At 33.8% G+C, this 26,513-nt stretch overlaps 3 protein-coding genes and 1 pseudogene across 4 annotated transcripts; 2 read left to right on the forward strand and 2 right to left on the reverse strand.

Annotated features, from left to right (window-relative positions):
• The first annotated feature begins 517 nt into the window (after nucleotides 1-517).
• NSF (AAA-type ATPase family protein) lies at nucleotides 518-11,151 on the forward strand. The gene is made up of 21 exons (XM_089716193.1): nucleotides 518-1,017; nucleotides 2,372-2,468; nucleotides 2,559-2,640; nucleotides 2,847-2,897; nucleotides 3,570-3,740; nucleotides 4,334-4,488; nucleotides 4,579-4,687; nucleotides 5,208-5,307; nucleotides 5,392-5,447; nucleotides 5,863-5,928; nucleotides 6,033-6,115; nucleotides 6,485-6,618; nucleotides 7,336-7,546; nucleotides 7,864-7,995; nucleotides 8,089-8,149; nucleotides 8,252-8,311; nucleotides 8,553-8,611; nucleotides 8,713-8,800; nucleotides 9,719-9,841; nucleotides 10,510-10,575; nucleotides 10,692-11,151. Exons 1-21 carry the CDS (start codon nucleotides 843-845, stop codon nucleotides 10,833-10,835), a joined length of 2,223 nt encoding a protein of 740 aa, XP_089572319.1. The 5' UTR covers nucleotides 518-842; the 3' UTR covers nucleotides 10,836-11,151.
• A 1,016-nt stretch (nucleotides 11,152-12,167) lies between these two features.
• On the forward strand, nucleotides 12,168-12,977 carry LOC149492318 (linoleate 13S-lipoxygenase 3-1, chloroplastic-like; annotated as a pseudogene).
• A 1,156-nt stretch (nucleotides 12,978-14,133) lies between these two features.
• On the reverse strand, nucleotides 14,134-15,097 carry LOC119369041 (uncharacterized). Its single transcript, XM_037636534.2, has one exon. The coding sequence runs from the start codon at nucleotides 14,940-14,942 to the stop codon at nucleotides 14,478-14,480; it is 465 nt and encodes a 154-aa protein (XP_037492462.1). The 5' UTR covers nucleotides 14,943-15,097; the 3' UTR covers nucleotides 14,134-14,477.
• A 1,001-nt stretch (nucleotides 15,098-16,098) lies between these two features.
• Nucleotides 16,099-22,411, reverse strand: LOC105649546 (strawberry notch protein (DUF616)). 2 transcript variants are annotated; one of them, XM_012236218.4, is made up of 9 exons: nucleotides 21,520-22,411; nucleotides 20,752-21,021; nucleotides 20,321-20,534; nucleotides 20,048-20,157; nucleotides 19,746-19,945; nucleotides 19,242-19,345; nucleotides 17,875-18,062; nucleotides 17,538-17,737; nucleotides 16,099-16,778 (listed from the first exon to the last, which is right to left on the reverse strand). In XM_012236218.4, the coding sequence occupies exons 1-9, from the start codon at nucleotides 21,785-21,787 to the stop codon at nucleotides 16,473-16,475; spliced, it is 1,860 nt and encodes a 619-aa protein (XP_012091608.1). In that variant the 5' UTR covers nucleotides 21,788-22,411; the 3' UTR covers nucleotides 16,099-16,472. The 2 variants fall into 2 exon arrangements, with proteins under 2 accessions (XP_012091608.1, XP_012091609.1); XM_012236219.4 differs by having other exon boundaries at nucleotides 16,099-16,697; nucleotides 21,520-22,410.
• Between the last annotated feature and the right edge of the window lie 4,102 nt (nucleotides 22,412-26,513).

The following is a 26,513-nucleotide window of genomic DNA, read 5'->3' on the forward strand; positions in this document are numbered from 1 at the left end:
ATATATATATATATATATAATTATTTTTTTATGCATGACAGCATATGAAAATATTTAGTGTTGCATAAAAGACTTACTTATATACAATATTTGCTTACGAATCTAACTAATGCTATTCAATTTGGTTTAGTTGGGCTATTCAATAAAAATGATTTGGCTTAATTTTTATTTTTCAAAGTTCAGTTAATGGAATTTGGTTCGTGCTTCTCTGAAGATAATAGAATAGATTGAATATTTGATTTTTATAAAAAAATATGCGAATCTAAATTCAAATTAAAGATAATAGGTTCAAATTTTCAGTTAAATTGCTTTATTTTGGAAGGTAAAAATTGTGATTTTAGTTATTTAGTTCCATTTTTTATTAATAAAACAAAACTATTTTGATTTGGTTCTTTACGCTGTTAGGTTCGGTTTCATTTTTACTTTTTTTTTTTTTCAAGTCCGATTTTTCAGTTAGGGTGATCCAATTGAATCGAATGCTCACCAAATATACCTGCATAAAGATAAAATAATCAATTGAAATCCCAGCACCATTGGTCCGACCTGTTCTCTTCCAGTTCTAGACTTGGTTTTAGGCCTACCTTGGCGCAAATCCAATTCCCAAAGCAAGTACGCAACCATGAGTCCATGACACCGCCGGTCATATGAGCGTTAAATGAAAATCTTACTCTTTACTGATTCGATCCAAATTCCTGGCCAATTGCAATTCTCTCCCGCGCAAGATTCAAGTACTTGACCAGTACAATTTCATTTTCTTCAACTCGAAGGAAACCCAGCTATATAGTTTACTTTTCCCTTTCCCAAATAACTAAACAGATCTTAACCAGAAAAAAAAGAAAAAAATGGCGGGCCGGTCAGGGTCTGCACCCACGGCGATGATCGTCACCAATACACCATCGCCGGATCTCGCCCTCACCAACCTCGCGTACTGTTCGGCAACCGATCTCCACAACTTCGCTGTCCCTGGAACCAAGCTCTTCATGGCTTTGATCGGCGACTCCTTTGTTCTATCTCTTTCATATCCTTTAATGCGCATTCTCATTTTTCCTAATCATCTGCATTTCAGCCGTGGAATATCTTTCTTTCTTTTTTCCTCTAGAATCTGAGTTTTTATTTTGAGATCAATTTTGTTGTCTGAATGGTTTGAGAATAAAAATTTTGCTGTCCATAATTGTTTTCAGAGACTCAATGCCATCACATTTGTCTTATGATATTGATAATTACATTTTCATATTCGGCCAATTACCGTATTTGGTGAAATTCAAAATTTATGTAATCATGATACTGCTATTAGGTTTAATTGCTGCCGGTGATTACATTTTTCATAGAAATTTAATAGTTCTAAGTAAATGAAATTTAGGTTTTGAGGTGTTTGCAACACTTCAATCAAATTCAGTATTGAAGGAGAAGCATAGCACATATTTGAAATGCGTTTTAATCATGTAATTTATTTATTATGGTAACATTTTAATCTCCTTGAGCCTACACTTGTTTGCCCCAGTTAATACAAGATAATGTTCAGTGCATATTATTCACATATGATATTGTTCTAGTCGATGAAATAGCCAGGAAATAAACTGAAAGTTGGAATTATGGAGAAACTCTAGAGAACAAGGGTTTTAGGTTAAGCATATGTTAGTCAAAATACATGCACTTCAAGCTCAGCCCCATTAAGAAGAATGGAGGTGAATTGAGGTCAAGTTTGATAGTATTTTGGTGCCTAAATGCAGTCAATTCAGATATCTAGGCTATGTATTTTACTATTTTAGAAGAGATCAAGACAAATGAATATCTAAATTATAGAATGAATGAATTGGAAGAGTGCTACAAGTGTTCTATGCAATAGGAAAATATCTTACAGAGTGAAAGGCAAGTTCTCTAGAACAGTATTGAGACTTACGATGGTATACTGGAGTAAATGTTGGTCCTTGAAAGTCCAACATATTTATAAGATAACTGTTGCAAAAATTCAAATACAGATGTTAAGATGGTACGCAAGATTGGACAAGATTAAAAATGATTACATACGACAAAAGGTGCAAGTAGCACAAGTTAGAGATAAAATGAAAGAAGGATTTCTGAGATGATTTGGTCTATTTAGACTCCCATTTGTCCCTTTTTGTAGATAGTGGAGCGTGTTAAAGCTGGAAGAGGTAAACCTAGATTCACATGGAGTAAAGTTGTCCCAAAGACCTATTACTTCTTTGCATTAGTGAGTGGAATGAAAACAAAGGAGTCATTTAGTAATACCAACTAGTTTGGAATAAAAGCTTAGTTATTGTTGTAATAACATTTAATCTACCCCTTATAACTGTTACAAAATCTATCCATTACAGCTGTTATTACATTTTGTGTCCTTAACAAAGAATTACTCCTCATGAAAACATTCGTCCTGGTCATATTGCCCTGAATGCTATTCAACGTCGGCATGCAAGAGTTTCTTCTGGAGACTCCATTTCTGTCAGCAGGTTACATTGATACCTTATCTAATTCCTTCATTGTCCTGCTCCTTTTTATGGTTTCTGATTATCTAATTGTTCTTTTGATGAACCTGTTAGGTTTATCCCTCCTGATGATTTTAATCTCGCATTGTTGACACTTGAGTTGGAATTTGTGAAAAAGGGCACTAAGAACGAACAGGTATGCAGTGTATCAGCCTCTTTCATTTTCTCCTTTTGTGTTTTCTAATTTGTAGTTTGAGGAATGACGATGTTGTCCTTTTTCTCTATAGGGAAAAAAAAATTAATCCATGGTATCCAGATTTTATATTGCTTCTTTTTTTTTTTTTTTTTTTTTTTTGTTATAACATAGGTTAACTGGATTGAAAGAATTTTATGATTATGCAGGTAGATGCTATTTTACTGGCCAACCAACTCAGGAAAAGATTCATTAACCAGGTGAGTTATTATATATCCATTGTGCATTGCTTATGCTTGTGCTGGCTGAATATGACTTCATTTCCTGTTTTTTTCCTTAAAGATTTTAGACTTTTTATCAGAACCATTTGGATTACTGAAGTTTTGTAATTTCATGTGGATGTTGCCTGGTAAAGTTAGAAAATTGTTACTTTTACGAGAATGTGGGTGCATGTCCTTGCTTATCCAGATTGCTTAGTGTTCATATCACATCATTGCCAAACATGAAGAAAAATGAAAGAACAATCGTGTCCAAAAATCAAGATGCCAAAAGCATAATTGGATTTTTTTTATTATGAATAGATGTAACGAAATTATGAGTTTGTGCTTTGCTTTTGCCCATTTCCTATCACATAAAATGAATGTTCTGAAGCTAGCCGTAGCTGGCTGTAACAATCGAATTGTAGGAAAAAATAGAGGATTGGATATGATCACATTTTCGAACAGTTGGAATTAACTGGTTGATAAGACCGGGAGTAATCTTCTTGTGATGTTATAACCTCCTCCCTTTTCCTCTCCCCCTCTCTCTATACATAGATTCAACTTACCAGACTTCAATATTCAATTCTGATCCGTTTTGATCCTGGTTCTGTTTCTTACTAATCTGGGGGCATATTTTGTTGTAGTTATGGAATTTGATATTGTCTTATGCAGGTTATGACCACTGGGCAAAGAGTATCATTCGAGTATCATGGAAATAATTATATTTTTACAGTCAATCAAGCAGCAGTAGAGGGCCGAGAAAGATCTAATGATCTTGAAAGAGGGATGATTACAAGTGACACTTACTTTATCTTTGAAGCATCAAATTCAAGTGGCATCAAGGTCAACATCTAATGATTATATTTTCATCTTATCGTTTTTCTTTCTTCACACATTTGTTACTTTATATTCTTCTATACTTTATTTCTAGATTTTGCAACTTTGAGATGGCAAAAGTTACAGTTGTGGATTTTAATGGTATGACCTGGATATGCATGCTCCTTCCCACCTTTTCATCACTTCTTGTTTGGACTTGGCACGCCTTTTCTTTTCACCTTTTACATGCATGGGAAATCAAATTATTTTCCTATGTTTATTGTTGATAACACTTTCTATGTGTTTGTAATGGTTTCAAGCCTTATGTTCTCACAGCAGTTTCTATATAATGTATGAAACAGTACAATCCTAGTTTTTATAGAATTTGCACCTGATGAACACATGCATACTTTAAATGGAAGTGGATGTGTTTGTGATGGTATACTATGATAGACATCTGCAAAAGTTGAATTTGTTTTCCTAACTTCTCTTACTGCTTATCTTCATTTCAACTTAGTTTTTGTCATTTTGGTATGATGACCCAATGTGACAGAACACATTTTGTACTCTTTGCTCATCCAGTTGTTAACTTTATTGAGCTATTGATTTGTTCTATGCAGATTGTTAATCAACGAGAAGCTGCCAGTAGTAACATTTTTAGACACAAGGAGTTTAATCTTCAGTCGCTGGGTATAGGAGGCTTGAGTGCAGAGTTTGCAGATATATTTCGAAGAGCCTTTGCCTCCAGAGTTTTTCCACCACATGTGACAAGCAAGTAATAAGACCAATTCTTCAATTTATATGCATCTGCACCTTGGAATGTACATTTATGTTCTTAATAATAATGAAGCACTTGATTTTCTAGATTGGGGATTAAGCATGTAAAGGGCATGCTGCTTTATGGGCCTCCTGGCACAGGAAAAACTCTCATGGCTCGTCAGATTGGGAAAATGTTGAATGGGAAGGAACCAAAGGTTTGAACATGACTTTTCCTTCTTTTATGCTCGACTTAATAGAAGGCAAAAAAAAAAAAAAAAAAGAAAGTAAATTGTATCTTTTTGGGGGCTAGTGTCATCTAAAAAGTGCAATATTGTTCTTCTTCTATTTTAAAAAGTCAAGAGGCTTTCATTTTATTTTTTTTGTCTATGAATTTTTGGCGAATTCTGTAAAATTGGTTTCATGATATCTTGGACTAGTCGTATGGCAATCATTGTTTTGCTAATCCTGTTTATGTGGCTCTCAGGCACATTGAAATGGTTAATATCTTTGCTATTTTCCTATGAGCAACGTATTATAGTTGGTTATTAATGTAAATGCATGGTTCCACTTCCAATTACTTTTATTTGGGATAATTAATTGCAATCATGTATGAAAGTTGGTTGCCTGATTGAACATGCAACTTTTTTTCTAGCAGGAACAAAAACTTCTTTTTGTGTTATATTTACTATTTAATGCTGACAATCAAGATAATGTTTTATTGTTGAACTGTGCTAGATTGTTAATGGTCCTGAAGTCCTAAGCAAGTTTGTGGGTGAAACTGAAAAAAATGTTAGAGACCTGTTTGCTGATGCTGAAAATGATCAAAGGGCACGTGGTAAGGACCTTATCAGTCAAGTATAATTTAGCCATCCGTTTTGTTTCCTTGATGATAATGGCATTTCATCCTTTTGCTCTTCAGGTGACCAAAGTGATTTGCACGTGATAATCTTTGATGAGATTGATGCTATATGTAAGGTATGCAATTCTCACATCTATATTAAAATTAGGTCAAATGCTTGTGAAATCAGAAATATCACCTACTTTTCTAATTTTTTGGTGGCTTTGTTTAATTAATTGCTGTTGAAAATCTTACTACTACATTTGCCCCTAACTACAATTTTTTTCACTATGCTGTGTTAAATAACCATTCTTCATTTGACTGAGCTTGTGATTCCTAATTATATGGCAACTCTAATTTGGAAATTTACTTGCTTTTGGTAGTCCTTCTATTAGAAATCATGGTGCCATAGCTGCCCATGAAAACAATGCTCTTTGAGTGTTCACTATAACCATAAGATCTTGAGCATTCATGTATGTTGGATTTGAGGATGTTTGCTCTGCAAATCTAAGTGTTTTAGGCCGTAAATCTTGCCTTTGATTTATATTGCAGTCAAGAGGATCAACAAGAGATGGCACAGGAGTTCATGACAGTATTGTGAACCAGTTACTTACAAAGGTCAGTAAAGAGTGTGTAAATGCATTGTGAACTGGCTGTTGTACTCTATGTTTGTGGATTGTGATGTCAGACTCAGAATGAGTAAAAGGTTACTTGTGTTTCAGATAGATGGCGTGGAGTCTCTAAATAATGTATTACTTATTGGAATGACCAATAGAAAGGATTTGCTTGATGAAGCACTTTTGAGGTTATTCTCTTTCTTTCAACTCTTATATGTTGTATTTAAATTCTCTAACATCATCTACGTGTGAGTGTCAAATAATAATGCAAGTGAGTTTGTATTTAGTTGAAAGTCTATTAAGAACTTTTAGTTATTTGTCCTTTCTCATGGGGGATCAATGACAAGTCAGATAAAGCGTGCGTAATGGATCATAAATTGCTAGTACATTGAGCAAGGATTTTGTTTTCTTGCAATTGAAGAATTAACTAATTTATTGTTATTTCCTTACTTTTTATGTGTTTAGCTGGAGTTAACAAACTGATCTATGTGCTACAAATAATATTTGACACGTTCCTTTAATATATGACTGAACGTTTTGAACCTGATGGTTTGTAGACCTGGACGATTGGAAGTTCAAGTTGAGATAAGCCTTCCTGATGAAAATGGCCGCTTGCAGATTCTTCAAATTCATACAAACAAGATGAAAGAGAATTCTTTTCTTGCTCCTGATGTGAACCTTCAAGAGCTTGGTATGCAATCCTAATGCATGATTGTGGGATTTGTATAAATTTTAGTTAAATTATAGTACTACCCTATGTGTTCATTTGGATATTGAACTGTTAAGGTATTAAAATTCTTATGATTTATGTGAGAGATGGTCGATTATCAGAAGTTCCAACCTTTAGGTACTATTGAAAATAAAATAGCCTTTTGAGGAGGGGGTCTCAGGACATATGGGAAAGGTGTTAGTGCTGCAGATGGGTGATCGTGTAAAGTTGCTTGTAGTTTCTTATATCTTTCATCATCTCTCAAGTTCCTCCTAAAGATCTGGATGTGTATATCACAAGTTGATGAAAGTTGGTCTGGAGGGAAAAAGTTGAATTCATTTGTGCTAGTTTCCACTCCCCAGTCTCCCATGGATTGATTTAATGTGAATTGGCAAATGATAGGATACTAAGCAATTATCCATGTATGAAATTGTTATTCTTGAACAGGCCTTCTCTGCTTGGAAGGGAACCTTATGTTATTAAGGTGACTTTTTAATTGGGCCTCTGTCATATCAGTGGATGTGAGTGATTACCTCAAAACCTCAACCATGCATATCCTTTTAAGTTTCTTCATTTAATTTTGAAGATGTTGACAATAATTTGAGCTGAATTACTTATAAAAAGATGAGTAACATTGGGGATGTAACAAATGTAAAGACAGTGATGGGATTTGTTTACAAAGTTGCTTTTCTGTACCAGCTGCTCGGACCAAGAATTATAGTGGAGCAGAACTTGAAGGTGTTGTCAAAAGTGCAGTATCTTTTGCTTTGAATAGACAACTAAGTATGGATGACCTTACCAAGCCAGTGGATGAAGAAAGCATTAAAGTTACAATGGAAGATTTTCTACATGCACTCCAAGAAATTATTCCTGCATTTGGAGCTTCCACCGATGATCTTGAACGATGCAGGTAGAGTAAAAAATAATTGAAGCTTTAAATGCATCAAAAAGTCCACTTACTAATGGTTTAATCTAGTAGAACTACCTTAACATGTTTCGAAGCCGGCTTTCAAGAAGTCATCAGTCTTGGTGTGATGTGAATCTCACTGCAGCTTCTGAACATCATAGCTTTGAACTTAAAGCTCTGGGCATTTATATGGAGTTGAATTCTTTGTTTTGCACTGCATGGATAAAATAATTTCTATCTAAACTAAAATATATTATATCTGTAAATGAAAGAGTGAAACTTTGTCGATGACTGAATTTTGCCACAAACATGACTTCTAGACTTAACGGCATGGTGGATTGTGGTGATCGACATAAGCACATTTATCAAAGAGCTATGTTACTGGTGGAGCAAGTTAAAGTTAGTAAAGGAAGTCCACTTGTAACTTGCCTTCTGGAAGGCCCAAGTGGAAGGTAGGTCCTTATTTTATTTTTAATTTATTTTAACTTTTTTGTAATTTTTAAAAATTTATGAACTGTGGATTCTAATAAAATAATCTTGGACAGTGGTAAAACAGCAATGTCAGCAACTGTTGGGATTGACAGTGATTTTCCATATGTCAAGATAGTAAGCTCTTGCCCTATATTTTGTTCATAATTTCAAGAATCCTTTGTTCCGTTAATATGTTATCTGTTTCTAACTTCCGGAGTTTCTGTTTCTATTTTGTAGGTTTCGGCTGAATCAATGATTGGCCTTCATGAAAGCACTAAATGTGCTCAGATTGTTAAGGTTTGTTGATTGGCAATTAAGGTCTAGTGAATCTAGGGTTTTTTCCTTCTTCCCATTGGCCCCTCCTCTTTTCCCTTTTATAATTTGGACATTTCACTTCTTTAAATGTCTATGCTGATGCTCACAGAGACAGCAGTGGTCTACTGCAAATTGGCAATAATATAGATTTCTTGGTTTATTTTTGTATGATGCTCATTAAGGCCTTTGCTGTCTAATGTTTATAACTTCATCTTTTTAATAGGTGTTTGAGGATGCATATAAGTCACCACTAAGCATTATAGTCCTTGACGATATTGAGAGGTATATTCTTCTAAATCAGAATTTGAATTTGCATTAACCTTAATCACTTGTTTGTTCCCTAGTTCAGTGTGTTGATAAATGTTATTCTATGTATTGTGTAGACTACTTGAGTATGTTGCCATTGGCCCGCGCTTTTCAAACTTGATTTCCCAGACATTGTTGGTTCTCCTCAAACGCCTCCCTCCTAAGGTTTAATTTCTCTTGCTTTTTTTTGGCTGCATTTGCAAGACTGTTATATATCTCATGATCATGTCTCCTTTGTGGCTGAAATAAATAATTGTTCTGACATGACTCTCGCATGAAATGCGTGCCATGCTAATTATATTTAAAATAAAATGAGAGAGAGAGAGAGAGAGAGAGAGAGAGAATTCCTCATGGCTTCAAGGTTAGATTGAATTTCATGTATGATATTATCTCTCTCTCTACACACACACACACATTATTTAACTTTTTTTTTTTTTTTTTTTTTTTTTGAAGATGATGGAAGGAGGAGGAGAGAAATTGGTCTAGGCTTTAGGGTTAGACTAAATTATATGTATAATACCATATATCTCTGTCTCAATCTCTCTGTGTCAACATTGGACCTGGGACCCTTGAAATGGTCAGAAATGTAAATTGTGCTTTTTTATCATGTCATTCTTTTTCTAATATCCGCTTTCATCAAGTTAATATTGATGCCAAGCAAAGTAGCGGAGATAATTTGAAATATTTTTGTAAAAAAAAAAATTCCTGAAGGGGAAATTTTAAAATCATTTGATATATTAATAAATAAGACAAAGCATAAAATAGGGAACAACTAACTGGAGTCTGCTACATAAATCTTTTGCCTCCATTCTATTATGTTCATAACTATATCCTCACTAATATCCAAAGACCATATATCCTTAATGATAACTTCCCTCGAAGTAGTTCTTGGTGAACCTCTTCTCTTTTTAGCTCTCTTCAGGACAGTAAATGATCATATAATGAAATTTATTACGTATTTTTATGGTGCATATATCTTTCATCTGCTATGTTTTGTTAAATTATTTTGTGTTATATGTCATTTGGTAGTTTTTCTGATCTTGCCGAACCTGTAATTATCACACTTTTGAACCATACATTCAGGGAAAGAAACTTCTGGTGATAGGAACCACGAGTGAAGTCGGCTTTTTAGATTCAATTGGCATTTGCGATTCTTTCTCTGTAACTTACCATGTTCCCAGATTGAAGGCAGACGATGCAAAGAAGGTAAACAGTTCATTCATAGTCTTGTTTTCACTTCTTTTGCTGCTCAGTATCATTTCCTTATCATTATATTATGCAACTGTACAAGGGAATCATAGGGTGCTGGTTGATGTGCTTGTTAATGTTAGAGCCCTGTCATTTACAAACTCTTGCTGTTTTAGTCTAGTTTTCGTACTACATTGAACCATTGGTTATAAATCAGAAAAAACTCCTCGGTTCTTTTGTATCTTGAAGTTTAAAATCTTTGAAAGGCTTATTTGGTGGTTTGAAAAATGTTATGTGGTTTTACATTGCAACTATGATGTTGATGGTCAAGTGGTGTTTCTTCATTAAAAATAGTGTTTTTTGCCACTTGCTTTTTAAGGGCAATTTCTTTGCTTCTAGCTCGATTCAGAAATTCTAACAAATTCACAACATATTTGAGCATGGGAGCTGGCAATGGCTTTATTGTCACTGGAATGTGCCTCATGATAGATATCTGATTGTTGCTAGCAATATATGTGAACTGCTCTTGGATACCTTGGATATATTGTGTGTGGTTTCTTTTGTAATTGATTTTCTTGATCCTAGATGGATGCTACAAATATGATCGGCTTCTCAGTTAACTGTTAACTGAGAAAATACTTCACAAAATATGAATTTAATGTAGATTTTTCCATTTCCCTCCCCAGGTACTAAAACAACTAAATGTTTTTGCCGAAGAGGACATTGATGCAGCTGCTGAAGCACTGAATGACGTAATCCTATTATCGTTTTTGAAAATGTTTTTGTTCCAATCTTGTTTCCTCGGAGAAGGAATTTTTATGCATCGATACTCATTCTAATCTTGTTTCTGTTGGATTTCACTATATAGATGCCAATCAAGAAGCTATATATGTTGATTGAGATGGCAGCCCAAGGTGAGCATGGAGGATCTGCAGAGGCAATCTACTCTGGCAGACAGAAGATCAAGATAGCTCATTTTTATGATTGCCTTCAGGATGTCGTCCGATACTAGTTTGGGTCTCTCCTTTTCTTTGCCTTACCAAGTGCAGTCTTCCTTCTATTTTTTTATTTTTGACTGGTCTTGCGATATACATTTTTGGTATTTTATTTTGCTATTTAAGCATATGGTTTTCATTTGAGACGTTAAAATTTTGATTTAGGCTTGTGGGCGTTTGAAGGTCGTGAATGATACTGAATATAAAAGGGATAATAGTTTTATGTTAATACAGCATAAAAATGGTGATTGAGAGATTATTGATCATGTAATGTTTCTTATGTGTTCTCGGTGATTGTTTAAGGTTTCTGAATCGAATTGAATTGATGTGTAAGTGGTGACTACTGTCATGATTTAGTTTGAGTGGCCTTTTAACTATCTGCGGTAGTACTTGAGGTTAATTGGATTGGAGGTGACAACAACAAACAATACTAAAATCCTAATAGTGACCATTCATGCGTAGAAAAAAAAAATTAATAAAAGCATTTAAATTTTTTCATCATTATTATTTGTCGGACTCAGCAGGTATATAACTTGTTAGGCATCAGCAGGGTTGAAAGAAGCTAGAGAAATGGAACTAAAACAACATTTTGGCCTCCTTGGTCGGTTCTTGTGAAGCAATCTAAATCATATGCCAATTAACATTGGGTTCCATGTATTGATTTTCAAATGAATACAACACCACATGTTAACAGCTCAGTAGAATATGAATCTCCTACTTAATTCTAAATGCATAACAAGATTAACACAGTTAATCGGTACTTAATGGAACTACTTAGGATTGACGATCCTGCATCTTGTATACAGACCCCCTGTAACTGAAAAGCGTATGTGCAACGCGTACAATTTTCTTTTTAACTCCATTATAGAAACTCGACCTCCATCAGTAAATCGAAATCACCCATCAAAACAGCTTCTTACTCCTGTAAATGCCACCACCAACTGGCTCCTAGCAAAAGCCCATGTATGCTCCAGTGATGCTGGTCTTCATCAACTTGTTCATCACATTGGCATGCGGTATTGCAGTTGCTTTTCCATACTGCAGATGTTCAATAAAAAATATCAATGTAACATACACATAAAATATTGCACTTTCTTTTATGCAAAAAACAGCCTAAAGTTGCTCTGATGAAACGAACAGGTTGCACGTACATGCTTGCATAGAGGAAATTGAGCAAAATGAATCCCATATCCAAGCTTCTCCATTCACACATGCAATACGCCCTAGAAATAAATGCACAAGCCCGTGGATTTCCCATCAATGCTGGATGAATCATTGAATTCTCTTTCGCCCCAGCTAAATAAATTATGCATATTAGTGCCTCAGTCTATCGAGACGGGCGTTTTGACATGGATGCCCTTCCTGCTGATCTAAATAGAAGGTATTATCTTACTCTTAAGATTTGGAACTTCTAAATTTTAGATTGCAAAATAATATGGCTAGTTTCATCAACTTCAGAACATTAGGCAATAGTAACACAAAAGCTGCTCAAGCTAACTGGCATCAATTTTGTTGTGTTAATGTAGATTATGTAAAACCAGACCCAACAGGAACCAAAGGGATACGACTAACCATAGAAGATTATCCTTGTGCCTCTGATGGCCTTCTTATATGGTCCACCATTGAGATCCTGAGTCGAATTATTTTAGTATGAAACTTCAAGCTTTGTACAAGGCGTCATCAACTTGGAATTGGTGGCCTAAACTTTCGACTCCTGATGATCTTACATCTATTCTCACCACCATCATATGGATTGTATCAGCACAACATGCAACAATAAATTTTGGCCTCCATTCATACGAAGATTAATGGCAATGAAACATGATCCTAACTATAAGAATTTCCTCAAGGAAACAGGGAAGTAAAACTATTTGGTATTCTTTCAACACATGACCATGGAGAGTATCTTGGTGATAGAAAAAGAACTTTCTACATATTCTGGAGAACCTGAAGTCATGAAGCATTTTGCAAGTTCTCAACAGAATTAACGAGAATAGAAAAGCAGATTCAGAAAGAAAAATAGTAGTATAACACTGAGGAATAGATCTGAAGCAGGGGTTTCACCATAAGAGCTGATCACGCCAAGCTCACAGCCTGGAATTAGTTCTAGAAGGGTGCCTAATAGCTTATTCATACAAAGCATAGAACTAACAGAATAATATAGCACTCCCTACAGTCAGATTATGAAAAGCAACACAAGATTAGAGAGAGAGAGAGAGAGAGAGAGAGAGCATAGATAGACATTTTATCTACTGGTACCTTGTATTTGTCCAAGGTTCCAAACCTATATCTGACACCTGAAGTTGGATTTTCATGAACTGGAAAAATATGATGAAAGGTAATCCGGTGAGAAGAGGTAGAATGAGTTGTAGTGAAAAAAATATTAATGGTCGAAAGACAACAAGTGAAGAAAAGAGTAAGGGACTTAAGGCATTATATTATAATAGATGATATAAAGAGAGAGAAATTGTAGGAATAACACTTAGCATACAGAAAGGGCAAGAGCAAGCTTGGCTAACTTGACAATGGTTTTTCATCTGCCAAAAGATCATACGTTAGCTGGTAGGCTAAGAAAATCTTAGGTGCTGCAAGGGGAAGTGAAAAAGACTAGAACAGGACATTCCTATTAACAAATAGTTACAGTTAAGTAAAAGAACAAGTTTCAGTTTTGCACTCAACTGTCCATATTAAATTTGCTTGGAGAATTAAAAGGAGAGCAAAGGAAATTGACATGGAGAATATATAAAGATTCTAAAAGCAAACATGTAGAGCATTCAAAGAAAGTAGGAAACATCATAATCATTAATCCCCAACAGAAATTGGAGCTGAAAATCGGTGTTATAAATACTAAAGTTAATCTAAACAGAAAAAGGGCTTTGCTATGTTTTCAACATCATCAGAGGTAGATTAACCAGTGGGAAGTATATGGAAACGAAACAATAGAAATTACCTTCATGGCTTCGTCTCGGTTCCTTGGAAGCAGTCCTGAAAATTCTTTTCTTTGCAAGAAAAGCACAATCTGGACAGCAAGGGATTTTCACCAATCCAGATATGTACTAAATTGAAAATGAAGCTTTACAAAAGTACATCCTTTTAAACATCTAGGCAATTCCTTTTCGCTCTTTGGCCAGAGCTTCCCATATCCAAAGGGACCAGTTCTTTTTTGCAAACTGGAGATTACCATTACCAACAATGAAACGTCGAACACAATTGCCACCTTAGCCCAGGTGGCTCAAAATAGACAGTTCTTGATTTCATCCATGAGCAAGTAGCAACGATAACTAAAATAACCAAAAAACAATTACCAAATGAAGATGACAATGAAATCGATCTTCTTTATTCAAACCACCAAGCAATTAGTAAAGATTTTCTTTGAGCAGGAAAATAATTAACCTTAACAATACAAATTCTAAATTTTCATGCCATAACTTTACAACCCAAATGACAATGATCCATCTAAACTCATGTATGCATTATTTATTAATGACAATTTTTTAAAGCCAACTAAAACTTGCTGTAAGGCAGTATGTACCTCTTCAAATTACACTACATAACAAAATTCAAAAAAAAATTCAAAAAAAAAAAAAAAAAAAAAAAAAAAGAAGCAAAAAAAAAAAATAATAATAATAAAAGAACTCACATAACGTATTAGAATAAGACTAATCATACTTCTCTCTCCAAGAATACACAAGAAAAAAAACCCAGGAGAGTGCCAATAAGATATCGCCAACTGTCTGCCTTAACCAATCCCAAGCCAAAACATCAACCCTTCTCTCAAAATAAACCCTCCACAGAGCCATGAAGACATGAAGAACAGTACACCCTTTAGCGAAGAAAGACTGGAACTCTCGATCCTTTACAAAAGAGACCATGAATATGAGAAACCCAATTGCGAAGAGTAACAAACCGGAAAAAGAATCGGAGGTCCGGATCAGGAGCTGGTCATGTGGTGTGGAGCCCAAAAGCTTGGTGGCTGTGTCGAGGCCATGGGTAAAGGTGTAGATTTCCTTCATATGGAACATCATGAGAGTGCCACTAGTGATGGCGATGAGAGAGTGGAGGATACAAATGACGGAGAAGGCCGACGATGTCGATGACGATGACGGTGGTTGTGGTGGTGACATTTGGGTATGATCCTCTAATCAGACGGTTGAGATTTGATTGAGAGTCTAGGCATGGTATAGAGGATTGATCGATGAGGTTATTTGAGAGAGAGAGAAAAGAACCAAAACGACAATGAAATCATGATTTTTTTGTTGTTGATGAAGATTCAACAAACTCGATTTGATAACAATTTTTAAAAGTGTAAGATATTTTTTTCGTAGGGCCCTATTCATTAAACTATTTTGTCTTCCACTTGGCAATTTTCTATTAGTGCCGACAAAAGACGACCGTCAAATGTTTTTATATTAGTTAAAAATAAAAATTCACAATTTATTTTTTTTGTTTTGAGCATTAAAAATGAATTCAAACCTGGATTTTTTTTCTTTTTTACACTGTTGATGATAACTCCTAAATTGATAATAATAATTTTTGTGATATGCTTAAATTCTAGAATTATCACTTTTATATTATTTTACAAAGATTAATTAATGTATTATAACCAATTGCTTTTATTTTTATTTAGTATTCAAATAAAGTCTATTCCATTTTTTTAATTCGCATATGTCTTTATACTGAATTGGGTAATATCTAGATAATTCTCTCAATTATTGTTAATCTTGCTTTCAATTTCAGTATTATCAAAATTTTCTTTAAGACAAAATTATTAATAATTTTAGAAAATGAAAAATTGGAGGGGGAGGTTATAGCATCACCATCAAGGTCTTTATAGAGGCCATCTCTTATCTTCAATATGGTTGGGAAACCAAAAATAGTTTCAGCAAACAAAGACTCATAAAAGAACTATCGTGATCAACATTATTGGAATCCTAAAGTTTTGAAACATATGAACTGTATCAATCATATTTCCAGAGTCCTACACAATGGTAAGCCCTAAATTTCAACTCTGTAGTTTCCTGATTTAGGGTGAAAATCAGAGATAGCTCTCATCTAAGGTAAACATTTTCTACTGGTACGAGTTTACTTGGTTAGTTATATGGTGGGATGCAGCCATTAATTCCACATGCAAATGCCAGGGAAAATGAATTGCAGGACAAGAATAAGACTTCCTGTTTCACTAAAGACAGAAGATAATGTTTTATTTATAAATTCAACTCAGACATATGGATTATTGGTACCAAGATTTTCAAAACAATACACAGTGAAAAGATGCTATAATTTCAAGGAAAATATATTTACCAATTTACTCGCATCGATTCATTTTCACTGAGCGAAGGCATAAATATTGCCATTAAATAACTGAGTCACAATACAACTTTTGCTATACTAATGAACAACAAAATGGGTTACTACATTTCAGGACTTTGGTAGCAACCCACAATATAATTATTGGAAATTATAACATATATACAATAAAAAAATCAATAAGAAAAGGAGCGTTCAAAACTAGGAAATAACAAAAGAATGAGAGACTGTTCTTCTCTGTGGTAACAGAACTACAATACTCATCTTGCACAAATCTTCCACCCCTGCAATGAACGATTGTTAAGAGGGAAGGAAAAAGAATGATAACTCCCCGAACAAAACTTTTTTTAACTCGAATCAATGTCCTTGACACCGGCCACGACTTTCCGGTGACGCCTAGAGCCAGACTTTCTCCCTCGCCTTGCCTTCTGAACTGGAATAATCACAGCCCTTTGACCTGAAGTTTCAACTCCTGTTCTAATTGGTGGTTTATATACCAAAGCAGGTGGCGCTGGCAGTAGATGAACTGGAGGAGGAAGAGCCATCTGCTCTAAAACATCTCTATGGTACTTCTGCAGATAGTAAAAGAAAGATGGGAGGTTATGAACTGGAGGAGGAAGAGCCATGTGCTCTAAAACATCCCTATGGTACTTCTGCAGATGGTAAAAGAAACATGGGAGGTTAGAAATGAATGCGTGAGGATTTATCTTGGCAAAAGGGATACCAAGAAATACAAATATCCTTTGAGAAAGCATGTTAAGAAATAATAATCACTACGGGAAGTAATATTTCAAAGGAGGATTTCATAAAAGTATGTTATAATTTTCAGAAACATCAATTCAGTCACAAGTCATGCTCAAATGTGTATCCAGCAGCCTAAAGATAGTGAAGATGATGATGTAATGTGCTTGATTAGTGTAATTTGAGGACATATATGATTATGTGATATGGGATATGTCTCTGACAGTGAAATAGCAGGTGTTGCGAATCGCAACCTTTTATGAAGACCACCATGACAATATTAGCATATCTATGATTCCAATGCAGAAAAACAAAGTATAAACAATGAAGCAAACAAATTCCCACAAGACAAAGAAACCTTGATAAACCATGCACAAGACTAGAAACAGTTCATAGTTACAATTTTGTATGATAATGCAACAACAAAATAAAACATATAAATTCCCATTGGACAGCCAAGTGTAACATAAAAAATAATCAGTTAAAAATCAGAAGGAAACACTATATTGTTATCTAAAAACAGGACAATATTACAGGACAAGAGAAAAAGACAATTTAGAATTAACAAAATTTGTTAAGTTCTTGCAATGTTTTTTTTTTTTTACAAACTACCTTGTTTAAAATATATTCTAATTTGAAGAAGCCTGATCAACAATGCATAAAACGATTACCTGAACCACGAAGTTGCGCCTTTCACAGTCCAAGAACATGTTGACAGTCCAATTTGTTTTTGCCTGAACCTTATCTCTTACAGTAGAAAAGCTAATTTGGTCCCTTGAAGTAAAGCGGTCAACTTCATTGAACCAAAGACAAGTAAAGAGGTTGCTGATTGGAACATGCTCCCGAATTATAACACATCCTTCAGGAACATCTGCAGAGACATTCATCAGCAGAAACCTCATATTGATGACAGAAGTTCAGTGCAACTGAAAAAAAAAAAAAAAAAAAAAAAAAAACCTAACAAGCTGCAATGAAACAGAAAGAAAGAAAGAAGGATATTCAGTCTACCACTTGTTATTGGAAACTTTGCAGAAGAAAATGGTCTTAAACCCTCCTTTTTATAAAAATCAATCTGAAAGTCAATGGAGGCATTATCATACTTCCCAGCCGCTTTATTTGCCTCAGCCTCCACAAACACGTCAAATCGTTTATAATGTCTAGAAATTGCAAAAGAGGCATTTTTTCTCCATAGGTGCCTGAGGATTAGCATACAAAAGAAAAATCATTAAGGAGACCAAAGTCGACTGTGGCGAAACCCAAAAAGTTTAAGGAGACCAAAATATAACAGTTTAATGCGCCTGTTTTAACATGAAGTGCCACCATTAAAACCCCACATTCCTTTGGTGACACCATCTTAGTTTACATGCTGGCATTAAGAACCACTCTAGATGCAAACATTTACCTCTCTTTATATGCTCATTAGATAATAAATCCACCACCTGCAGCTTGACTTTTTTATCCATGCCTAAGCACATAACTTTACCATAAACAAGCAATGCAGAAAATACATTGTCCTAATAAGGCTGAAAAATTAAACCATTAATAGGGATTGAGTGAAGCAAAAGAGAAGTAAAAAGTTTGCAAGATCCACCATACTCCATTCTGAGACAAACTGTGTTTTTTCTTCAATTTCATATAACACTGGAATTTGAACCCAACAAATACAAGCATCCCAAGACAGTATTACACAAATTTAGCCAATGCCAAGCAACTGAGGAACTGCAGGGCCTCGACTTCTAAAGATTCATGGAAGAAAAGTATATATCAGATAAAGACTACATATAGATAACAAAGAGATTCACAGAAACAGTTGGAATCTTGTGAATCCCATGAGCCCCAACTGTCAACTACTCCCCAGAAAATTCCAAATAAAACAAACACAATATTTTCAGGAGTGAGAGGAAAAACATTTTTCATAGCAAGAGGTAGAACGAATGCTAACACAAAAGGGAAGAAAAAAAATGTGAACTGGAAAGCAGAAACAAGTCAGGCAAGCAGATAACCAGGGGTTAATATTATGGTAAATGATTGCAAAGGGAACACATAGTATCCAATTCTTGAAACTTCACAGCAGGGGCGGAGCTAGACTTTAGAACTTGGGGAAGCCAAAATAAAATTTTCAAAAGTTAGGGGGACGAAAATGAAGAAAAAATTTTTTTGTACTGAATTATAAAGCAAATTAGAAAATATTCTAGAGTTTGGGGAGGCCCCCCCTCCCTCCGCCCCTGCTCCACAGATCAATTATACCATGTGTCAAACATATGTAGCTTGTTAACCATAAGGATTCACACTTGAAGGTGTGTACATGACTGAAAAGAGTTTATACATGAATCCAGAATAGTTAGCACAAAGGAAAGAGCAGAAACCAGATTTACCTCTCAAGAATTTGATACGGATCCACAACAAGTTCAAGTTTCCCATCAATCCATAAAGAAAAGCGGGCATTTGGAAACATCCTGTGTGATAGAAGCTTTGGAACCTGCCATTGGCAAAAACTAAGTCAAAAGGCATATTCCAAAGCTGTCTTGAATGTTTACCAGTCTTTTAATCGCAAAATCCCATTAATCCTCCTTGTATTAAATGTAAAGCAATTCCAGGGCTCATATGAAATCAGTTAACAAAAGAAACTAAATACCATATGCTTTCAAACATTATCTTAAAATGTTCCTAGAGGTTGCTACATGGACACATATAAAAGCACAAATCAAGGACAATAAACCATATGAATCGTCCCATCCATTCATGTCATAAAGCATTGGCCGAGGAAATGAATTCTCACATTTCACTTTTATCATATTTTGAACAAATAGAGAAACAATAAAATAAAATCTGATCTGAAGTTTAAAAAAAAAAAATGCAAACAAAACTTGAGCATTTACCTTCCCATTGCGTCTTCCATCAGAGTAAGGAAGATTATGAACAACAACAATTCTCCATATTCCAATTTTCCGGTTGCTGTCTAGACCACTTTTCTTCTTCAAATATGCTTCTGTTTCTTCATCCACAAACATGAAGAAGCACACATTTTTCCTGGAGTATTCACTAATATTACTTGGCTGTTGGATTTCATCAAAGGCTCCTGGAAACGAATAAGATTAGTCAATAAGCTACCAGCCAGCTCAGGCTGAGAAATGAACAATTGAAATTCTACTATGAAATACCAAATGAACAATTGAAATACCAAATATTGCTGAAGCAACGACCACTCCATTGCACTGCTCCATAGCAGCCAGGTCAGTTTCATCCATGTCAAATCCTGTATTTTGGCCAGGTTTTTTTCCTCTGACAAATCTGATTAATGCACAAATGCAACAATAAAAGAAATACACGATGAATATATAAGAGGCAACAACCAATAGAATATATAATGTAGATTTGCAAAATTCGGAAGAACATAATCTGCAGTACTTATAAAATGTACAATAAGATCAACAAAGACAGAAAGAGAACATACCCACAATGCACGCTCATTGACTCTCTAATCTCAAAATAATCACTTCTCTGGTGTAGAGTAGGATACCCACCAAAGTCAGAGCCTCCAAATTCTGCATCTCTACTTAGTGGATCCTCATAGATATATGTCAAATTCTTAACCACTGGAGAAAATGAAGGTAACTTTGGTGTCAAAGCAATCGCTTCTTCGACAGGAAGGTAACACACGGGACATGCTGAAATTGTAAATTACAGAGGGATCTCAGCAAAATCAATCGTATCATGTTATTTGTTTACTATGTACAAACTCAATACCTCTTACTATCTTGAAGCATCTATAGATTAATATTACAACTGGAGCAATTTCCAGCAAAACTATTAATTAAACCCAAAACGGAAAGAGAGAAGAAACAAAAAGTAGAAAAAACACGAGGAGGGTGGGGGAGAACTTACGCCTTGGCCCAGTTCTTTTTTTATCAGCTGGTGGAGGAGGTAAAGTGAAGCTATTACATGGATGCCCTGGAGGAAGGGTGTAGCCCAGAAAATATTGAGAAGGAGGAGGTGGTGTTGTTAAAGGAGATGGGGGAGGAGGAGGAGGAGGAGGAGGAGGCAAAGCTAACTCCTCAATTTTATCAGTCTCATTATTTAGACTGCTATTGTTCAGAGTGCTATTAATCCTAATACTAATGCTAGGGACATGATCACCTTCTTGTGAATCTTCACCTGTAAACAAACAACAATATTTCAAAATGTGTCAATTCTCTTCTCATTGGTGAATCAGCAAACGAATTACAACTCAGACCACCTCATGGGAAGGTGCATTAGGAGAAATGGTATCCAAAGGTGACTAAAACAGGTGAATATAAATCAAAATTTTAATATAAAAAGCTGTATTTGTACATATCAAAATTATCAAATTAGTTCAAATGCTATTATCCCCTTTATGAGCAACAGCACAACGCTGAAGTGCAACCCTGAGCACGCACTTCGCAATTCAAACAGCCAACTCAAGCTGCAAGAACTATATCACAAGCAATATAGGCGCGGCTATACAAAAAAAAAAAAAAATGAAAAAATTGAATTAACAGTAACGAATTTGAGCATGTCCTTCAAAGCCCAGAAAGGGCCATAATCATTATAATTCCATAAGTTACGATTTAACAATTACAGGAAAAAAAAATACTAATAAAAAAACATAAGGAGATGGAAGGATTAGCAGACCTTTTCCTACATACAAAACCCAGATGAAAACGGCAGCGGAGATGATACAGAGAAACAGCATTCCAACCTTTTTGCGGCCAGCGAACTTGCAGATCCAATGAAAGAGTCTCTCCTTTTCCTTGAACATCTTGGCAGGTTTATTGCGGCCTATCATTTGACCCGGCAAGTGAGCACCGCCACCGTTCTGTTGATGTTGTTGAAAATGCTTCTCCAATGATCCATAACTGCCAGAACGAATCCCCAAAGACCCCAGTGACCCTCCAGTCATCGTCTCTCCTTAAACCTCAAAGTACACAATACCCCTCTCATCTCATTTCCTTCTCAAACCGAAAAAAAGAAAAGAAAAAAAAAATACACTACTTCTTCGATATTACTATTCTCAATAATATTATAAATCCACCAAAAACGAATGGATTAAAAAAGAAAAAATAATCAAGAACCAGTCGCCAAATTGGCAGCTATGAGATAAAGTAGTCTAAAATCACCAAAACAATAATGGGAGCCTAAAATCACAAAACAACAATGGTAAGAGAGCGAAACAGTTCAGACCCAGTTAACGAAATTGGCCCCTCAAACTAGTGGGGCACCTTTAGTTTTCACTGAAATCAAAGGCTCTATACAACCAAATTGCACTCGACCATTCCAAAAACAGAAGTGGGCAATAAAAAATATTGAATCTATCTACAAATTCACAGATCGAAGTCAAATTTGAGTTTAAAAATATACTAAAACGGAGGATTCTTATTATTAATATTGAATATTGAGAAGTATAAATCTAGGGTTTGTGATTGGCGGATAGGGTTTTGAGAAAAAATAAATCAAATGGTTGGTTGGTGAAATCGAGGTTTTCTTTCTATTCTATCAAATCTGGTTTCTGTAAATTTCTTTTTAGGGCATTTGCAAAAAAAAAAATAATAATAATAAATTGAACGTAATATTTTTACAAAATTTTTTAAACAAAAACGTCAAGGAAATTAAATTAAACAGGGAAGTGTTTTGATAGGCTAATCCATGCCATGTGCGTGAATCTGCATTATGTTACATGTAATCGGACGGTCATGTGTTAGGCTCAGATAGGTAATAGTGTACTCATACAATTCTTTCCAAAATAAAATAATATATTATATACAGATATCATTTCGAAGAAATTATACTACATTACTAATTTTAAATATTTATTTCAATAATTTATATCGAATTAATAAAAATTTAGCCTAACTTATTAATAAAATTATATTTTATCTTGTGAATTTATATATACTTCTATACACTTTGCACTTGCGCCTACACACACATATATGAGTTTTATTCTTCTAAATAAGTTCTCTAATTTTTTTTACCCTATCATTAAATTGTAAAATTTGATAACTTCAAACAGTTAATTTTATCTCTTGTGTAGATAAAAAAGCGACTAATAATTAATTTCATAATCAGCTTTTTTGAAATAAATATACAATTAGCAAATTTTTTAATTCTAAATTAATTAGAATCGGTTAATTGAATGTTTTATTTATTTACATATAAATAGATTAAATGTTAAAATAATAATTATAATTATAATATAAGAAATCAGAAACGTATTTAATATATTGTTAAATATAATTATAAAATTTATTTAAAGTTTTTTGAAATAATTTCAAAAAAAATTATTTTATATATTTAAAGTTTTAAACGTTCCCCTGAAAAACAAACATGTACCTGGGGATGATCTTGTTAGTGGAATAATTTAATTAAACATCAAAAACAACTTAAGAATTAGCCAATTATTCATTTATTTCTATTTTTCTAAAATTATTTTGTGAAACAAAAATTGTGATTAATCATTGGATAACACATCGTAAAATAATTGGGCAATTAATTTCGAGGTGGATAATGCACGCCTAGCTACCGCATAATGGATCCACCACCAGTTCATAAGGACCTATCTTTCTGTTGTTGTCTTTGGAATTATCAATTTTTCCATCATTTTGTTTTTTTGCCAGCATGTGAATTATAAGTTTTTCCCTTTATTTATTTATTTATTTATATTGCATTCTATTTATAAGAATGTATATTTGGTTGAAAATTTTTCGACTATAAAAATTTTTACTAATTTTGTTAATTTAAAAGGAAATTTTTTTTTTTTTATACATGGCCAAATTATTTTGGCTTGATAAACTCTTTAATAAATTAAAAAATCAAAGACTTCCATCAATTTGAAAATTTCTAATTTGTCTATATGTTCTCAAACACAAATTTCAAATTTAATTAATTAATTATTGTCTCCTGCCAGACTTCAAAATCATTAACATTTTCAAGTCACATTGCGAAATTATGATAGATTTGATGCAAGAGCTATGAGGTTAACTTGCCATCTCACTCTATTTAAATTTTAAAATTATTTTTTCAATTAATTAATTGATTATCTTCATGCAAAAAAACTTGTTCAATTTACCATTGTATCCTTTGTTTGAGAGTACTCATATATTCTGAACTTTTGCTTGATTAGCGAGGAGAGACACAAAGAACTCTCAGGCCCATAGGAAATGGTCTTTCCAAATTGGGCTCATCAATGGGCAGGAGGGCAAAGCGAAGGCAGAAAACATGTAAAGAACAGAAAATCAAAAACGCGTTTACGTGAAATAAAATATTTAATTAATAAGTTACAGAAAATCAAGACCTGGCAATTAACTGTAATGGATTCATTTCCGATATCAGATTATTCTGTCTCCTTGTTCGAAATTAATCCTACATCGGAGGATACAAGTAGTGACGACGAGGACATTAAAGACAAGGGCATAAAATTTATGAAATTTGTAAATGATTCTTTAGCAAGAACACGTAAGCACAAGCTATGCATGCAGAGGTTCAGATGATCTATTGCCAGTGATAATTTTGGTTTCATTCAAAGATTTCAAGCTGGTACTCCTGTTGATCATTTGATACAACGAGTAATTGACTGCAATGTGGAGGAGTTGCAATCTAAATCTGCCCCTTTTAATTGACAATCCAAGGTTCCAATCTTTACGAGTGCTGTGTTTGAGTTATGTTTTTGTTCACCCGCAGATTATTCAGAACGTCGAGGTTGTCTGCCCCCTTGCTTGAGGATCTTGCATTATCATATTGTTATAAGATAGAAAGTCTTCAACTTACTGATGAGTTAAAGAAATTGAAATAGGTTAAGGTGAATAATTGCGATTTTACCCAGAAAATTAAGTCAGACAAGCCAAAGTTATCACCTTGCATTTTGCTACTGGAACGCTATATGTTTAAAAGAAGCCAGACAAGTCATTTCCTTATGCAGTCAACTGATATCTTTTCAAATAACTTTTATTACCATTTGTTTGCAGATTGTATTCTTTAAAGGAGATTTGGAAGGTAAATCTATTCCTGCTTTACCAAACGTGAAGCACTTGAAGCTAAAAGTTCATTCTAAAGTTCAGCAGAGAGAATGTTTTGAAGCTCTTGTGGATGGTTTACTTTGGATTTGTCAGCCAGAATCAGTAACTTTCATCTTTGGTTGGCAGTCTAATGCTCAATGCATTAAGGTTTATAGGGTTACGAAAAAGATTTGATTTTGATCATGAAAGTACGTATTATACTAATCATATTCGATTTCAGCTTTTCTGTGAGAAGCTAATAATTATGAATAGACAGAGAAACAAATATTCTGTGATGTGCTTTTGTTCGTTTATTTTATTCAAGAATCATTTTTTTTTTTCCTTTTCTTATAAAAGTGTTACACAATCAAACACATTAATTCTACCTAACACAACTTGTTGTGAATGTCTTGTTTGAAAGTTTATAGCTATTTAGTTCTATATTTTTATTATTTCGTGTGAACGCAGGAAACTTTGTTTGAATTTTGCTTATTTAATTTATGTATTATGGCAGGAATTAATATTAAAGAGAGTTGTCAGTTATTGACAAATTGGTGAATTAAAAATGAGGCAAAACAGTAAAAAGGTTGACATTTCCCCATCTGACTGTGAATAGAAGAAGACAGAAATCTACAAAAGCTGACGAAAAAATTGAAAATTCTTTCATTTTGACCAATTTAGGAAGTTTCCTATACTTATCGATTTCATTTGAATTTAATTGTATGATTAATTAGTTTTTTGTTATATCATTTCAAATCAAAATTGTATGGTTTTTAAGAATTGCGTGTGAAACTCTTTGTTTACTTATTTATTTATTAAAAAAAAATAAAATAAAATAAAAAAAAAAAGAAGAAAGTGTACTAGGGCATAATCAAAGAGACAAGACAGGCGGCTGCCTTTCGTATATTTCTAACTTTCCACATTATATCATCATTAGAAAAGACTAATGACACTCATTTGCAACTTTTTTTTTTTTTTTCTAACATTTGCTATTAGCAGCCTGAATATGGTCTCATATAGATATTTTTTTAAGAAAAGGTATAGATCAATTAATGATATCAAAATTTCAAGCATAATAAATAATTATAAACGAAAAGAATTTGATTAAATTATTTTCAATAATAAAACTAACATAACTCGTATTATAACAGAAGATATAAAATATTAATCCCTTATGAAATATATATATATATTTTTTAATTTAGGATCTTGAGAACTTAAATTCAATGTATATTATATCGTATGATTGCTGAAAAGTTTAAAGTTGAACTCAATAATATATGGATTGAAATTTTGCTTAGTCAAACGTCTCGAACCACAATTTTCCATCAATTCAAGCAGATTTCATCTCTATGAACAAAATCAGATCACTGTCATAGCCAGTTTGCTAGTGGTCAGATTGATAACTGACCTGCTGAGGTTAATTATTTTATTTAATAGGTATGAATTTATTTTCAGGATAATTTTATAAATTTATTTATTTTTCACTGTATAAATGAAAACTCTCACCGTAATTATTAAATAACTCAAATTTACCTTTCCACTTAATTAAAAGTCTTCAGTTTAAACTTTTTCTTTTAAATACTCCGGAAGAAGTAATTTACTATCTTTGTGAGCTTGTACAGCGCAAATTCA

This window comes from Jatropha curcas, chromosome 11 (assembly GCF_041381405.1).
Source record: "Jatropha curcas cultivar XTBG-Jc1 chromosome 11, XTBG_Jcur_1.0, whole genome shotgun sequence".
Taxonomy (NCBI): Eukaryota; Viridiplantae; Streptophyta; class Magnoliopsida; order Malpighiales; family Euphorbiaceae; genus Jatropha; species Jatropha curcas.